At 41.3% G+C, this 18,606-nt stretch overlaps 1 protein-coding gene across 2 annotated transcripts in view; it reads right to left on the bottom strand.

Moving 5' to 3' along the window:
- Positions 1–18,606, bottom strand: part of C5H7orf78 (chromosome 5 C7orf78 homolog) — an 89,542-nt gene that overhangs the window by 7,956 nt on the left and 62,980 nt on the right. The window contains exons 1-2 of one of the 2 annotated variants that reach the window (XM_075211413.1): positions 10,334–10,502; positions 1,490–1,960 (exon numbers count right to left, since the gene is read on the bottom strand). In XM_075211413.1, the coding sequence (XP_075067514.1) occupies positions 1,490–1,933 (444 nt within the window). In that variant the 5' untranslated portion in view covers positions 1,934–1,960; positions 10,334–10,502. Of the gene's footprint in view, positions 1–1,489; positions 1,961–10,333; positions 10,503–18,606 lie in introns of those variants that run through there. The other variant, XM_075211414.1, reaches the window with a different exon arrangement.

Genomic DNA, 18,606 nt, shown 5'->3' with positions numbered 1-18,606 from the left:
TTCATCCACATTAATGTGCAGTTGGATTTTTCATTCACAATATCATCCACTCGATACAGTAAGTCAAAGAAGTATTTTCATATGGAATATTTAACTTTAATGGCCACGTAATGATCACATTTATAGATCCACACACAGAAACTCACTGAACCAAAAAATACAAGTTGCTTTACATAAAGGAACTACAAAAAACATTCATGAATGTATGGATAGAAGCTTCAGCGTAATATCAGATATTTGAGATGATGATTAGATCACTACGGGGGCACTTTGCGCAGCTGGTTCACTGTCAGTGGAGATCACTTCTGAAGCGCACGGGATATGCAGCGCAGAACATCTTGCGTTTATACTGGTACACAATGGTAGTGCGCTCAGCACACATCACAAAGCAGGTCTATAATAATAACAGGACCCAATCAGAGGTGCACTCACCCCCTGTGATAAAACAGGTCCTATGGGTAAAATAAAATTAATAATTAACAAACAGCACAACCCTCCTCTTCAAATCCTAATTATACTTGGACCACTGGGATGTAACATTTCACTCCAAGGTTCCCAATCTCATTTTCTGGGGGTCGGGAGAGCCCCAGCATTTTTCAGTGTGTGGCTTTTAGCCACTGGGAAGGGGTGCCATTTTTTTTTGCACCAAACTTGGGTATCACTAGGTCATGGGAACCCTATACTTGTGATCTCCCTATTACAAAGGAAACAAGACCAGGAAGGTAAATGTATCAAGCTGAGAGTTTTCCGGCGGGTTTGAAAAACCAATCAGATTCTAGCTGTCATTTATTTAGTACATTCTACAAAATGACAGCTAGAATCTGATTGGTTGCTATAGGCAACATCTCCACTTTTCAAACCCGCCGGAAAACTCTCAGCTTAATACATTTACCCCCAGGGTTGTTTAGCATTGGGATTGGATATATTTTAATATATATATATATATATATATATATATATATATATATATATATATATATATATATTTATTCAACTTTTAGTTAGTGCCATTGTTGTGAAATCAGGATCGGTGCTGGATATAGCATTTGGGGGGTGATACAGAATAATAATGTGTCAGCAACAAATATAGACATCAGTAAATTGAATAAAATGGTGAGTAAACTATATTTCAAGGTTTAGCCACTTATGTACAATGTTAATCAATGACCATCAACTCAGGTGTATGAGGTGAACTTGCCTAATTTTTATGCCTCCATTTTGGGATCAAGGGGTAAGTATGGGAGTCGTGACGATGCGATTCCAGTCATCGCAGTCTCGTCTCGCCCAGTCTTCAAGAGGAACGTGCAGGATCCAGGAGAGTTGTTTTACTCTTCCGGAAATCCGACAGAATTCCTCAAAATTCAGGAGTCAGGAGTTACGGGAGAGTAGACAAGTATGGTGCCAGGACGATGGGCCCATAGGAGATACTAGGATTAGTACTTCTTGTATTTATCATCTTACCTTATCATCCAACATGTGTTTTACTTACCTGTCTAAAGTCATGAGGCTTTTGGTTGTTGTATTTATCTTTCGGGTAGACGCCATTTTTAACGCACATTATACTGGCCTCTAACGGTCCGATTTGTTTAAATCTGGTTAGAAACTTGGCTGGTTCCTTTCTATCCATCAGTTTGGGGAGAGGGCCGTCTTCTATCACCTCCAGCCCATTTCTTTGCTTAGGATACTGAGCTGCGTTTTTCTTTTCTTCCACATGAAATTCTTGTGACTTCCGCGGTAAATTCAGCGACTTGTAGAGCCTGACGCTAAAGTCTGGCGGCTTCTTTCTCCAGATATTGTATTCGGGGATTGGTCTTCGATTTACCAAATTTTCACTTCTTTCCACTGTCAGCTTTTCATTTGCATTAAATTTCACTTGTCTCTCAAAGAAATAGCAGCGTTCACTGTCCGCCAGGCGTTTGATGTTGGCGCACATTCTGTATTCCGTTTATCACAGACACAGCTAGGAGGAAAAATAAGCATTAAAAACATTGTTTTACAATCATTATACAGCAACTTAGGGATCTTCTTTACTTTACTCTACTTTGAAAACAGCAGATGTCATTTGCAAGTGCAAAACGTCAGCTCTGCAGCCCAGCTATGGCTTTGGACCCACCGTGTGACTCCGCTTATACAAAGTGTGCCTTCCACTAGGACACACAGGTTTATAGTTCAAGCTATTAGCAGAGGAAGGGAAGTTTGCACAGGCCGAGAACAGACAGCGTTCATAGCACAGTACAGAGTATTCACACACATCTTGCTAAGCAGTAACGAAACAAGCAGGGGCAAATGCAGGATTTGTAGAGGGAGGTTTCCACACCACGCAGCCAGTGGGCGTGACCAGCATGCATGGGGCGTGGCTATAATATTAGACAGTGCTTAGCTGCTCTCCAACTCTTCCTATCCCTATAACATACATGGGCAATGCTGCGTGTACTACTGTTAGGTGCACACAGCTCTCCCTTTTCAAGCAGACCCATGTGAAGCAGGAACAGGGTCCAGCCACCTCAATTATACAGTGTCCCAGGCTTGTAGGGGGGTTTCCAGGCACTAAGACTTCCTTCCCAAATCATCATTCCAAAACAGTTATACGAGAGACAATAGAATAAACTGTAATTTAGTAAGATTTCCCCAAAACCATTGTTCATCACTTTATGAAATAAAACATTATTTTCTGTTTTTTTATTCAATTTAGTCCAAATAAGAGAAAAAAAACAACCAAAATGAATCCCTCGCACTGTATGGCCAACTGACGCACAATGATTGGGAGTCTGCAGTTTGTGATTCCTTGAGACTACCTTTCACCAGCCAGCCAATCACAAGTGTTTTCCATGCTGGTTGTCAGTAATTAGCTGGCTGAACAAGAGGAGTCTTGCGGAGCTAATCACAAAAGGGCAGTATTGGAAATCACTTGTGATTAGCTAGCCAGTGAAGGAGAATCCCGGGCAGCCAATCACAAGTTTCCAGCGTTTCAAAATGTTTGTAATTGGCTGGCTGGTGAAGGGAAGTTTAGGGTACTCCCATCTATAATCATTTTGTGTTGGTCGACCATAGTGGGTGTGATTATTTTTTTTTTTATAGGGTTTTTTTTTTTTTTTCAAGCTACGATAGATCAAGAAAAAAAATGGCATTTAAAAAAGTGGAGAAGAAAGGTTTTAGGGAGTCTTTTATGAACGTAAAGTTTATTTTAAATATGTCTGTTTTTTTATTTTCTTTCACTCTTCACTTTGACATAACGGACAAGGGTCTTAGAGAGCCACTGACGTAATGTCTGTCTGAAGGGGGGGGGGGCATTGTTTTTTACACCACCCTATCCACAAGGTAACCAGCCTTGTGCTGTCCAGCCTGGGACTGATTTTCACTATGGCAGGAGGATCCCATCCTTGTGTTCTCCCTGTTATAGTTTAAACTAGCCCAGCCTGTCTAGCACTGGGGCTGGCTGAGGATTTGGGGAGGAGGGCATGTTGCCCATTTTTTTTTTTTTATTCCATTTTAGTTTTAAATGTTTTTAGTGTTTGTGGGAACAGTTTTATTACGTTGGTATATTTTGTGCATTACATTATTCCATGTGTGCCTGGAAAAGTGCTCTTCTTCCGAACAGGTTCCATACGTATGAGACGTGATCTCCGTCAGCACTTTCCTAGGTGAACTGTGAGCGATGCCGTAACTACGGCTGTGCGATAGGGGTGACCGCCCTGGACACAACACTGAAGGGGGTCGCAGTTTATGAATATTTTAGGTTCATTTGGATAAAATTGAGGGCTAGGGGGGCGGTATTTTTGTTTCTTGCCTCAGGCACTAAAATTTTAAGTTACGGCTCTGATTCCTAAGTTAAACACACACAAAAATGACACGTGCTATAAGCAGTCCTGATTTCCCCTCACTATGATTTAGTTAAGCCATAATTAATGCCCTCTCTACCCATTGTTTTTATATCTGCATTTACTCTGTCTATTGTTTTACATCCCTGTTCTATGTATGTCCTGTTTACAAATCTACAATAATAATTATAATCATAATAAAAGGTTGGACTTTAATGCTTACACTTTTGCATAGTTTACCACCTAACGCTTTTTCTGCACCCTTAGTCTGAAGCTTGAGCAGAATTTTAAGAGAAGAAAAGAAAAGTTGAAATGAATGAAGGGACTGGTCCTAAAGTGGGATCTACTGGTCTTTGATGGTTTTACTCTTTACAATATCCGCATTTCCAATTGGACCATCAAACCCACAATGGTCACTGTTTACAAGGGTAGTTTCCAAAAGCAGAATGACAGTGAGCATTTATATAGTACACATGGGTGCATAAGCAAAAATTAAATGGACTTCATGCAGGTCAAACAGCTGAGACTGCAATCAGTTGAGGTGCTGTGCCATCACTGGACCTGCCCGTGTATGAATTAACCAATCCACACTCTGCATATCTGTAGAACAAGTCTGAAAGCCTGTCATTCACACTGTGCTGACTTGTGAATTCTGATTCACTTCCCTCCCTAATATAAAAACCTGCTGCACAGGGGTGAAAGAAAGCAGGACTGACATATTCAGTTACATACAAACACTTAAGAGTAGTAACGTCACAAGTTGAAATGAATATACATCAAATGCTGTGTATTTCTGAGCTGAAAAACGTACACGTAATAACTGGAGTGTTTATACTTAAATAAATATGGCCACCATGCTCACAGTATGTCCTTTGCAGCAGGAAGCCATATTAGAGGGGCAGTGGCAGCGTGGTCAGCATTGCGGCCCCATAACGCTGTTGTCATGAGTTTAATTCCGAATGGGGCCTATCTATATGTAGTTTGTATGTTCTTCTTGTGTTTGCATTCTCTGGTTTCCTCCCACACTTCAAATACATACTGGTAGGTTAATTGACTACAGACTGAAATGGACGTGTGTTTGTGTTATACTGCTTTCCATGATTTTATTATATATGTAAGTTTGTATAACTGTGCTTTATTTTTCTCTACAATTTTATATAAAACAAGGCTATATCGTACGATTTGGAAAGCTTACAATGGATTAATGTTAAGATGACTTATGCATGCTGATGAGCAGTGTAAGGGCTTGTTTAGAAATAACAACTTTTGCAGTTTGCTAAGACTACTATTTAACTAATCTTTATACAAATACCACTGCTCACAGTCCAATTGTGCAAGTAATGTTGTAAGTGATTGGTACAGGAACATGAGGAAAAGCCAATACCTCTTGTTAAAGTCCAGTATAAGGGGAAAAACAGCACAAAGGGAATGGAACACAGGAACAGAACAAAGGAATGGGACACAGGAACGAAACACAGGAATGGAACAAAGGAAAGGAACAAAGGAATGGAACAAAGGAATGGAACAAAGGAATGGAACACAGGAACAGTACACAGGAATGAAACACAGGAACGGAAGAAAGGAATGGAACAAGGGAATGGAACACAGGAACAGAACACAGGAATTGATCACACGAACAGAATACAGTAATGGAACATAGGGACAGAACACATTAACAGAACATAGAAATGGAACACAGGAATGGAACACAGGAACGGAACACAGGAACAGTACACAGGAATGGAAAATGGGAACGGAACACAGGAACAGTACACAGGAATGGAACACAGGAATGGAACAAAGGAATGGAACACAGGAACAGAATACAGGAATGGAACACAGGGACGGAACACATTACCAGAACATAGGAATAGAACACAGAAACAGAACACAAGAATGGAATACAGGACCAGAACACAGAAACAGAACACAGGAATGGAACACAGAAACAGAACACAGGAACAGTACACAGGAATGGAACACGGGAACAGAACACAGGAATGGAACACAGAAACAGAACACAGGAATGGAACACAGAAATGAAACACATGAACAGAACACAGGAATGGAATACAGGACCAAAACACAGAATTGGAACACAGAAACAGAACTCAGGAATGGAACACAGAAATGAAACACAGGAACAGAACACAGGAATGGAATACAGGATTTGAACACAGAAACAGAACACAGGAATGGAACACAGAAATGGAACACAGGAATGGAACACAGGAACGGAACACAGGAACAGAACACAGGAACGGAACACAGGAATAGAACACAGGAACGGAACACAGGAATAGAACACAGAAACAGAACACAGGAATGGAACACAGAAATGAAACACAGAAACAGAACACAGGAATGAAACACAGAAACAGAACACAGGAATGGAACACAGGAAAGGAACACAGGAACGGAACACAGGAATAGAACACAGGAACAGAACACAGGAATGGAACACAGGAACGGAACACAGGAATGGAACACAGGAACGGAACACAGGAAAAGAACACAGAAACAGAACACAGGAATAGAACACAGAAATGAAACACAGGAATGGAACACAGGAATGGAATACAGGACCAAAACACAGAATTGGAACACAGAAACAGAACTCAGGAATGGAACACAGAAATGAAACACAGGAACAGAACACAGGAATGGAATACAGGATTTGAACACAGAAACAGAACACAGGAATGGAACACAGGAGCAGAACACAGGAATGGAACACAGGAACGGAACACAGAAATGAAACACAGGAACAGAACACAGGAATGGAATACAGGATTTGAACACAAAATCAGAACACAGGAATGGAACACAGGAGCAGAACACAGGAATGGAACACAGGAGCGGAACACAGGAATGGAACACAGGAACGGAACACAGGAACGGAACACAGGAATAGAACACAGGAACAGAACACAGAAATGGAACACAGGAATGGAACACAGGAATGGAACACAGGAACGGAACACAGGAATGGAACACAGGAACTCTTTGGTGGTATATTCACTGTTGTTAGAAGCTGTCAAGCAAAATAAACATTTATCTGATGTATTTCACACTGTGGACTGGAATGTGAATAACTGAGCCACACAGCAAGGTTGCTAAGGAATGTATATAAAATCATTGATTGAATACTTTCTTTTAACACTCCATTTAAAACCATATTGAACAAGTTAAGTATTAAGTACTTAACTTAAAACTATAAACTGTTTATTGAGTTAGGGTTTACACACGTGAACTTAATACCTAATTGTATATTGCACTGAAAATTAGTTTATATACTGTATATTTCACATTTAAGCATTCCTGTGTTAGTTATTACCCCTGCCACCACAGTACACGAGGAGGCGGGAAGAGGGCAAATGCTTTACAGTGGGGGGTCTAATAGTCCCTTGATGGTCCTGAGCATGCCACTTCCATGGGCTGGTATTACATGGGCACCTACCATTTGTTTTCCCCCGTGGGTCCTTCATGACCCAGTGTGACACTGGCAGTCTGATCTGTCATGGAAAACCTGCCCCGTATTTCTCTATATTCGCTCTGCAGCCATAAATAAAGTGTGATTTGAGTGCGGACCGTGACCTATACACCCTTTGTGGGCGTTGTTGGTTGTGATACTTCTTCATATGAACTCTACTACATTCATTAAGGTTTTCCCAGGACAGTCCCCTTTTTCCACAATAAATTCCTAACATATAGGGCCTCAATTAGTATTGGATATACAGAATTTTTTGTGGTGTAAATGCATACTTGCCAACGTTTCCTCATTGGCTTCAGGGAGATCCTGGGAAAGGTGGGCATGTGGGGGCGGGGCTTGACGATTCGCATCATGTTGACCCCGCCCCTAAACGATTGTCACAATTTTTAGGAAATTACAACAGGGGGAGGGGCTAAGATGACACAATATTTGCATCATTAATTCCCCCCCCCACCACCACCACCCCTTATCTATTGCGGGAGCGAGAACCGGGAGGTTGCCCTGCTCTCCCGGGAGGTCTCACACAAATGCGAGATACTCCGGGAGAGTAGGCAACTATGCGTTAAAGAAAAGCAGCTAATGAATCTCTAGAGACCGAAGTGTCTTTTACATTTCTGTCTCCATTACTGAAGTCATGTTGTCTTACCTGTCAGTCTTTGATTAAATCTTGGTCTCCATGAAAATGGCCACCTCCATAGGCATCAATACATGGACATAGGACACAATTTCTGAACTGTATCATCATGCCACAGATGGTGAAGCCAACCACGTCTTGTACTGGCTCAGCATCAGGGAGAATGCCAGACTCTTCAGGGAGTGAAGGAGATCACCTCTATTTCAGGGAGTCTCCCTGACAGTCAGGGAGAGTTGGAAAGTATGTGTAAATATACACATTTCCGTACTGTGTGTGTGTCGTGAGCAGATCTCAGATTTACAACCCTTTACACCTGGAGAGGCCAAATGGGGAGAGGCCAAGCGTGACGTGTACATTACGTGATGAAGATGATGAGACAGAACTATCCAGACGCTTTCAATTGTCTTTTTGCGTATCAAACTGTCCACTATACATTTCATCAGCATTGCGACTATATTATCCCAAGTCGCGGCCGCCAATTACTTATTTGTAATTTACATTTAGACTGCAGCACGAAAGAAGATGCCCAACCAGTAAACAACGGACCCCGTGGTGTTTGTATTTCACTACATTTTATATGAAAAATGTTATTTTTGCATTTATTAATAAAGCTATCAAGACACTATTCTCTCTTGTGTACATGATATTTCATTATATTTTACTGTATACTGATAGGGTAATATGACTTATATGCATTTACTATTACCACTGTCGTGCTACAGAGCGATATCACCTTGGGTATAAGTATACACGTTTGTACACCTGACTGACGCCTGGTGCAGAAATACTGCTGTGTGTTGAATGATACTTTTCTTGAGATACTGGCAATTCAATTTACACACGTAACTACACAGCTTTTGTGTCTTTAATTCTAAGTGTACATTTGGGCCACAAACTGCATCAAATGAGGCCGATAATGCTTATTTTTTCCATAAATCAGGCAATTCATACACCCAAATTAGCAGAATCATCATCATCATCATCAACATTTATTTATATAGCGCCAGCAAATTCCGTAGCGCTTATCAATTGTGAGGGCCTGATTCATCAAAGCACGTGTTCCAAGCACAACCCGCGTTCATTATTATATACGCATGTATTTATGCTTTGTGTACTTCCGAATTCATCAAGGAACAGATCTCTAGCAGAACAGTGGCTCAGTGGTTAACACGCTGTGGTTATAAGTTTAATTCCCGACCATGGCCTTATCTGTGAGGAGTTTGTATGTTCTCCCTGTGTTTGCGTGGGTTTCCTCCGGGTGCTCCGGTTTCCTCCCACACTCCAAAAACATACTGATAGGTTAATTGGCTGCTAACAAATTGACCCTAATCTGTCTGTCTGTGTGTGTGTGTGTGTTTATGTCTCTGTCTGTCTGTGTGTTATGGAATTTAGACTGTAAGCTCCAATGGGGCAGGGACTGATGTGAGTGAGTTCTCTGTACAGCGCTACGGAATTAGTGGCGCTATATAAATAGATGATGATGATGATAGATATGTATGCTTTTGAAATCAGAAGCAGGTCTGCTGTGCTCTACTACAGATTACCTACAATACCTATGTGGATTAAAAACTTGCAAAAGAACAAACAGGAAAATAAAAAAATTGTTGATTTAATGTCACCAGTTAATAAGGCAATAATGTGTAAAACAGTTACAAAATAAAGTGTTTTTTCTATTTTACTTTTCCCATGAAATGCATTTATTAGGAGGCTGCTAATGTCTACTGAACATAATATACATTTTTACAGTTGCTTCTGATTGCAAACACACATTATAGTTTGCTCAGGAGACTGTCATCATTTATAGCCAGGACTTAGACTACCCTGTAGCTGGAGCAAGAGATACGGCAGGAAAACAAGTAACTTTGAGATGTCCACAGCTGGATTCGGACGTGGCTACGTGCGCTTGAGTTTGGCACGCCCTATCTGTACATTGACTGCAACAAAACACCCTTTCCTCGTCCCGTTCACTCCCTGAAATCGTCGGCCATAGTAAGTGTTCTTTGCGTACACAGACACAGCGGACAGTGCTGCGTTCACAGGCGTATCTCCCGGTTCTGGGCATACGCAGAGTGATATTGCGGACATTGCGCTCCAAATCGGCAGAGATATGCCTCGATGAATCAGACCCTTACTAAGTATATAACTTATATATGTTTCGATTTACGTTGCAACCAAAATGAAGATTGCTGTGTATTTTATGGGCTGCAAAAGCAATGAGTGTTCTGGGATTTTATTTCAACGTTATGGGAAGTCATTGTAACATTTACTTCCACTAAAAATGCTACTAATACGAATATGAAGAAGATGAAAACCTTGTATATAGCTCATTTGATTTGCTTTCTAACACAGTGAAATTCACAATCTTGAAAGTTTGATTAAATAACTTACCTCCGAGATATAAATGATTTGTTCCTATCTGCAACAAATTTGTTGTCTTTCGCTCCCAGTCAGGCTGTAGTAAGGTCAACGAGACATTTTGAGATCTTCCCCCTGAATACAGGGGCTACGCAGATCTGCTCCTGAAAGCTGAGTTGCTATGAGACAAAGTCATTGTTCTTTCCTGCTATTCACCAAATACAGACTGCAAATGGTCTTTGTGTGTTGACTGTAAAAAGTGCACTCACAGAAACTTAGCAACAAAGTTATGTTACTTCTATTGTTCTAGTGCAGAATAACTATTACTTCCTTAGTGTAAACATGTTGGAGCAGGAGAGGACTTAAAAAGACAGAGGTTATACTATAAATATTGTACTAAGAACAGATTCGAAAAATTAAACAACCTAAAATATTCTGATAATAGTTTGATCGATCACACTCTTAAATGGGTACTAATGAGAAAATATATAAAGCAGTATGGTAATAATGAGAATTTACTGCAATCACTTATCTTTTGCCAAATGTTAATGGCTGACTTTTGTTAATAATTTTTTGTTGCTGTAGTTTTTTAGGTTTAGTTTTATGTTAGTTGTTCTCCAAAATAATAAGAAAACATGAAGGACAAATGTAGTGAGGTTTTAATCTTGACATATTCCCATAGTAGAGGCTGCGGACAATGAGATATCCTTGGGCGGGCGCTTGAGGATCAGGGCCGGATTAACCCGTCTAACTGGGCTACAGCCCAGGGGCCTCGGACATCCAGGGGACCCTTGACAGAGCTCAGCAGCATTATTGATCGGGCCCGATCAATGATGCTGAGCTCTGTCACTGTTGTCTTTCCGCGGCGCTCAGCAATCCCCATACTGAGGATATCTCGTGAGAGTGTAACGAGATCTCCCCAGTAAGGAGCTTACAGTGCGCCACGGAAGGACAACAGTGAAGGAGGTAAGTGTTTGGAGGGTGGCGGCTGGCTAACGGGGGGCCTCATGGGGGAATGGGGGCCCCCTTAACCCAGGGGTCTCCATGCCCTTAATCCAGCCCTGTTGAGGATAAGCGAATAGGAGGGACGAGAATGGCGACAGGCACCGACGTGACAGCCTCCTACAATCTCCTACCTTCACCCTAAGTAGCGCTCGTCCATACCGCCGTTTTGCTATATGGTTCTGATTTTAATTAAAACAAATTGAGTGTCAAAGTTTGTTGTGACCCTCTAAAAAAGCCAAGTGGAGCTGAGTTTCAAAAACACAGGAACAAAAACATTGGTGAGTGGGGTAAAGGAAGCCTGATTTTAAATTAAGGATAAGTTTGTATTTGCCTATGGCGTATCAGCCTGGCGTAGAAGGCGATGGGGGCAATATGAGCTTATAAACCTTGGGCAGCCTAAACCTCACGCAAAATTTGCTGCACTGCACATACATACAACAAAAAACACTTTTGTTGCGCCCCTGTGTGGAGATGCACTTTACTTACGCCCTTTGAGCTACATTGGTACATAATGTCACTCAGTCAGTGTTTTTAGTTTCCCTGTGATGCCCCGAGTGTTGGCCCTGACACGGAGGGCAGCAAATGGCAGCTTCTTACCTGTGAGTGCGGTGCCAGGCTATGACCATGGCCATACCTCCAAAGGGAGAACATGCCTCCCCACCCCGGTCCACAGAAGGCAAGAAGTGGTGGTCGGGCAGCCCCTATGGAAGTTTGGCGACCAGGGCAAAAGGGGAAAGATCAACCAAGAGCACCAAGGAGACATGTGTACAGGGGTACCGAGAGGGGGAGGGGTAGGTAGAAGGTAGCGGGGCCCTGGCTTGCCTTTGTAGTGTGAGGAGCCCCAAAGAGGATCCATGAGACAGACTGGACTGAGAAGTGGGCACTAGCTGAATAAACTAAGCCACGGACTAAGACAAAGGAAGGCACAAGGCCACAGGCTAGGACTATGACTAATACAAGAAGCACAGATCAAAAGATCCAAAGTCGGACTGGACTAAGGGACAAGCCACAAAATGTTCCAGGAACCTCCAATGTGCACGTTTTGTTGGTAGAATTTGACGTTAAGTATTTTCAATCTTACCCTAATAGATCCACAGAGCTGAATACATTCATCATTGTCATCCCAGCTATTTCGACAGAGTAGTGCAGTAAAATAGATCCGGATTAACAAGCCCACTTGCAGTCCAGAAACATAATAGAGCAGATAGTGAAACCATTACTTCTCACGATCCCCCTCGTATTTCTCGTTCTGCAGCTCTCCGGTATCAGCTTCACTGCGGCTCTCTGCTATGAGGGTAATCCGAGATGCAGTGAGTATAAGAAATCTGCCCGGGCAGAAACACAAAGTGACAACTGTTGATTCCTCATATATTCATTCCAATAAAATATCCTCAATGTGTGTAAGATTTCTAGGTCCATAATATTAATAACATATTGACTCAAGAGATAGAATAGACTGACGACGCGTTTCGTCTCTATAATGAGACTTTTTCAAAGCCAAAAGTAAGTAAACCTCTTTCAGTTTAATATAAGTTCCATTCAGTTGTGTACTAAAGGAATAGTCAGGGTGTCAGTCAGCACTTTCAGATCTGAGACGTCAGCAATGACGTCATTACGCCCCAACATACGTTTCGCCATCAGCTTTTCCAAGGGGTGCAGAAAACTACATCTACCAGGATGCGTAACAGAAGTATACACTGCATCTCTACACTGTGACAGATCATCAAGCTGCCATGGTTGGGACAGCAAGGGGTTGGATCCTGCCTGAGCAGAGTTAACAGCTGCTGATAAGATAACACATCGCAGTTTCTGTTGCCCAGGACAACCATACCAAACACTGTAGCATCACAGACTGTCATGTATCTTCTAAACTACAGCTCACATGTACCATGTTACTTTCACCCACCCTAAACATTTATGCACTGAGGTGGTTTGCATTTATGTCCTACCACTGGTGGAGAGAAGGGGGAATATTTAGAACTAAAATGAGTTCTTTTGTTCTTGGCCCTATAAATAGCAAAAGACACATATTTGGTATTGCTGTACTCAGGAGAACTAGTCGATTAACTTTTGGGGTAAATTTCAGGGGCTGCCCTAATAACATTAGAGGGGAGCAACTATGGAAAACTAGATTTCTTTCCTAATTTTACCTACTTTCCCTTAGGTAATGGTCATAAAATTATAATGTATTTACTCTAACTTGCCATATAATTATTATAATATATTTATATAGTGTCACTAATTCCGCAGCGCTGTACAGAGAACTCACATCAGTCCCTGCCCCATTGGGGCTTACAGTCTAAATTCCCTAACACACACACACACACACACACACACAGACTAGGGTCAATTCGTTAGCAGCCAATTAACCTACCAGTATGTTTTTGGAGTGTGGGAGGAAACTGGAGAACCCGGAGGAAACCCACGGAGAACATACAAATTCCTCACAGATGACGCCATGGTCAGGGATTGAACTCATGTCCCCAGTGCTGTAAGGCAGAAGTGCTAACCACTTAGCCACCGTGCTGCCCAACTTGGCCCTGAAGAAAACACTATAAAATTAATTTAGGTAGATTAAAAAACAAAAGTTATTCCTATTTATACGAACGCATCTTAAAGTGAAATGTGATCTGATCATGTAAAAAAAAAAATTATATGCAGATTGCTAAGGACAAGTGGTAAACTTAGCAGAGGAAACAGAAAAGATATTGCTCATTGTAACTAGATTAGGAAGGTATAAATTATTTTATCACAGCACTAAACAAGACGATCAGATTCATAGGTAACAAGGCTAGGGTTAGGGTTAGGGTTAGTGTTAGGGTTAGGGTTATGGAAACCATCTTTAGTATATTAGGCAGCAATACAATTATCCAGGACAAGATTATTCTGAACTTGTGCAGGGGTCAGATGTTATATTAAGGTAAATATGTAAAATATAGGACTGGATGAGTTAGCAAACAATATGGTTTATGTGGACCGGGAATATAAGTATATATTTATACTACATGTTACAAAGTCATATGTAAAACATTAGTAAATACAGGATTCATACAACTACACTCTAGGGATTGTAGCATCTGCAAGCAGCACTGTTTTCTCTCAAGTGAAATGAGAATATCTGTGAATTTCTAATATGAATGATACTAGGTTACTTCCTAAATTGTTTTCAGTGATCTTTTGCATACTTCCAGGCTGTCACAGTTACATATTCAAATGTAACTAATGTTTAAGGTGAGTATCATGTTTTGCTCAGCTGTGTATTGAATTATTCAGTGATGATGTCAGTACAAAGTGTAGGATAAAGAGATCTGCAGTTCCAGGGACTTGTCACCAGATGGCGCATTAATGCCAAAAGTGGCGAAACAAAGTCGCTGTTTTGAAAGTTCTATTTAAAGTTACATTTAAAGTTGAAGATTCTTTAGACAAATACATTGCAGATTAATACATTTAAAGTTGAAGATTCTTTAGACAAATACATTGCAGATTACTGAGTGGGCCCCACATACTTGTACTGTTTATCCAGCAATCAATGCTTAAATGTAATTTGACATTAGAACATTACATTTAGCATCTCTAAAAGTGTTCCAAACAAAACCTAAATACTAAATCAGATTATTGTCCATAAGATGACGGGCTTTTTGCCATTGGAAATCTACAACAATCAGGTTGACATAAATGAAAACTGTTTTACAGTTAACTGTTTAGAAAAGGTGGCGTTATCCAAGTCAACCAATCAAATGTTTGCTTTTACTTTCTAAAATGAACCAGAAAATGACATCTGATTGGTTGCTATAGGCAATGCCTCCTTTATATATAGTTACATGTACGGCTTTGTTCATAGACTTTAAGAATTTAAAAGGTTTTACACCTTTAGATTATTTTAATTTATTGGGCAATGTGTGCCCTCTTGCAACTTTTATTAAACCTGTGATTATTCTTTTCTCTAGCTTGCTCTTGTCTTTTAAAACAAAGACTTTAAATCATCTAAGCAGCAGTTTACTTTTGTCACCCTCTGATATGACACAAAACTGCTCATTGGATACAATTAAATTAAAGTTGCAGAGTTTAGCTGAGCTGTGCCGTATCCAAGCGACCAGTAGATGAACTCTGGATAGATCTCATACACATGCTGCAGATCATCATCATCATCATAATCATCAACATCTTTTTATATAGCGCCATCAGCTTCCGTAGTGCTCTACAATTGGGAACAAACAGTAATAAAACAATACTTGGTAATACATACAGACATAGTTTACAATCTATGGGACAATGGGCGTTTGATACACAAGAGTAAGTGCTACATCATATTGTATATTTGTCCAGCTAGATTGCAAAGGTTAAAAAGTATTGAGTGGGCTGTGTGATCAGTCACACAACTATGTTGGTCAGAGGGTTTGTTGTCTTGTGTTAGCTGTGTAGGGGGTGGTAATAGGGTAACCTAGGGAGATTAAGATGGTGGTTGAGGAATATTACAAGCTTCTCTGAAGAGGTGAGTTTTCAGAAAACGCTTGAAGGTTTGAAGACTAGAGAAAAGTCTTATTGTGAGAGGGAGGGAATTCCACAAAGTGGGTGCAGCCCGAAAAATGCCCTGTAACCGAGAATGGGAGGATGTGATGAGAGTGGAAGTGAGACACAGATCTTGTGCAGAACGGAGATGTCGAGTTGTGAGATATTTTGAGACAAGTGAGGAGATGTATGTCGGTGCAATTTTGTCGACAGCCTTGTATGTTAGTAGATGAATGTTATATTGGATTCGTTGAAAAACAGTCAACAGATGTACAGACTGACAGAGTGACTCAGCAGAGGAAGAACGGTTTGCAAGGAAAATCAATCTAGTTGTTGTGTGCAAAATAGATTGTAGGGGCTCAAGCCTGATTTTGGGAAGACCAGGAAGTAGATGGGAATGTTAAAGGCCGGAGGCCACGAATCACAGAGCAGTTATTATTATTGAACAATTTAAAAGGATTAATGGATTCCTGTAACTGTGTTCTTGCAGTAATTAATCAGTTTATAAATTACTTTCATTATTATTCATACATCTATTACACATAAAACATGTTTCCAAAGGCCTCTGATTCAACCTGGATATTGTACCGGTGCCAGAGTGATGTCAGGTGATCTCTTTGAAGACACATCTGTCTCTGGTAACAGATATTTAAGAAGATAAATAAGTCAGATCTGAACCGTTCTGTTGAGCTCCTTCCTTTCGGGAATGTGTTGACCGGCTGTGGCTCATGTAAGGTGGGATACCCAGCGGGGAAACACAGGGGTACATATGAGGGCTGTAAGATAACGTGTTATCACAGAGCTGTAACACCTTCACATGTATGTTACACACATGATATAACTGTGTACACTGCATGAAAGGGATTCTTTACAGCAAAACAAGCTCACATTTTACTCATGTTTACAGTTAGAGAATATAAAACAGCTTCATGGTTTTTATAAACTGTATTCATCCTTAACTTAAGATATAGATTATGGTACATTTAATATCTATGTGTGATTTTTGTGGTTCTGAAAGATTCATCTCAATATCATAATCATTATTTTTATCATCATCATTATCATAACATTATGATTAACAAATCTTCGTCACCATTATGTCATAGTCATGTATATCATATCATCATCGTCTTAATTAATCTCATTTCATCATTATCACATTGCAGTAATACACCATTATCATCATCCTTGTTATAATATTGTATTAATCATCATCATCATCATCACTATTTATTTATATAGCGCCACTAATTTCGCAGCGCTGTACAGAGAAGTCACACACACATCAGTCCCTGCCCCATTGGAGCTTACAGTCTAAATTCCCTAACATACACACACACACACACACACAGACAGAGAGAGACTAGGGTTAATTTTGATAGCAGCCAATTAACCTACCAGTATGTTTTTGGAGTGTGGGAGGAAATCGGAGCACCCAGAGGAAACCCACACAAACACGGGGAAGAACATACAAACTCCACACAGATAAGGCCATGGTCGGGAATTGAACTCATGACCCCAGTGCTGTGAGGCAGAAGTGCTAACCACTGAGCCACCGTGCTGCCCCAATATAATATAATTGTTTCAAAGCAAAAGCATATGGATACAGGCTGGTGTTTTATATCTTTTGGTCAGGAGGTGATGGAGGAGGCTCCCCCAGAGTGGTGGTAATCGTTTTTATGATTACCACTGTTCCGACATGGAGAAGCCCTACAAAGTAAATCCAAAATGATGAAAAACCAATTGGAAAATGAATAGAGTTACCTTCTACCAGACGCTGGACATCTCCGATGAGAGCACCAAGCTGACAGCAGGTGATTACGATTGAACAAGTGTTCGGCACTGCAGGCTGATGTCATTGCGACGCCTGTCAATAGAAATTTAAAGCGGCAATGTGGGGACCCCTAAGGTTAAGTGTTTAAATACTTAACCCGACATTGCTGCTTTAAATTTCTATGGACAGACGTCGCGATGACGTCAGTCTGCAGAGCCGAACCCTTCTACAATCGGAGTCACTTGCTGAAGGTAAGTCTGTTTATTTTCCAATCGGTTTATCATCATTTCGGATTTTCTTTGTAGGGATTCTCTATGTCGCAATACTGGTAGTAGGTAAAGCGCACCCAACCCCTCAGAGCACCCCAACACTATCACCGCTATCTCTGACTGTAATATGTTACAGGGCTGCTACCAGCGCCCCACACACACTGAAGACCTAAATCATCAACGGATGTAAATGACGATTTTGTGCATACAATGCACAGAATCACTCTGCACATGCCCAGACCTGGACCACATACCACGGAACGCAGCCACGTTCAATTCATCCTCGAACGCAAAGGACACTTACTACAGGCTACGATTTCAGGGAGGGAATGACGAATGTGGTGGGAAAAGGGAGTTTGTCCACAGTCAATGTACAGTAACAGCAGGCCACACTGCAGCAGTGTCTGATTCACGCTCTGGGCATCTCAGGTACTTATTCCTCAGCCGACTCTTTTGCACCAGCTACAGGTCAGGTGTAAGTGCTGATCGGTAGTGATGACATCTTTGCAGGGCTGGATTTACCGCTAGGCAACCTAGGCACCTGCCTAGGGCCTAGCGGCTCTCAGGGGCACAGCTGGGGGGGACAGGAGCAATTTAAAAAAAGAAATTCGGCCCCTCCACCGACTTGCGGCACCCCCCCAGCACGAGTCGGGGGAGGGGGGTCGGGTGCCGCAAATCGGGGGAGGGGGGTCGGGTGTCGCGAATCGGGTCCCGGCAGCCTCTCCTCCTCTCAGTGTCTCAGTGATAGA

The sequence above is a fragment of the Mixophyes fleayi genome, chromosome 5 (assembly GCF_038048845.1).
Source record: "Mixophyes fleayi isolate aMixFle1 chromosome 5, aMixFle1.hap1, whole genome shotgun sequence".
Taxonomy (NCBI): Eukaryota; Metazoa; Chordata; class Amphibia; order Anura; family Limnodynastidae; genus Mixophyes; species Mixophyes fleayi.
Note: the sequence above shows the minus strand (reverse complement) of the source record. Positions and strands in the feature narration are given on the sequence as shown.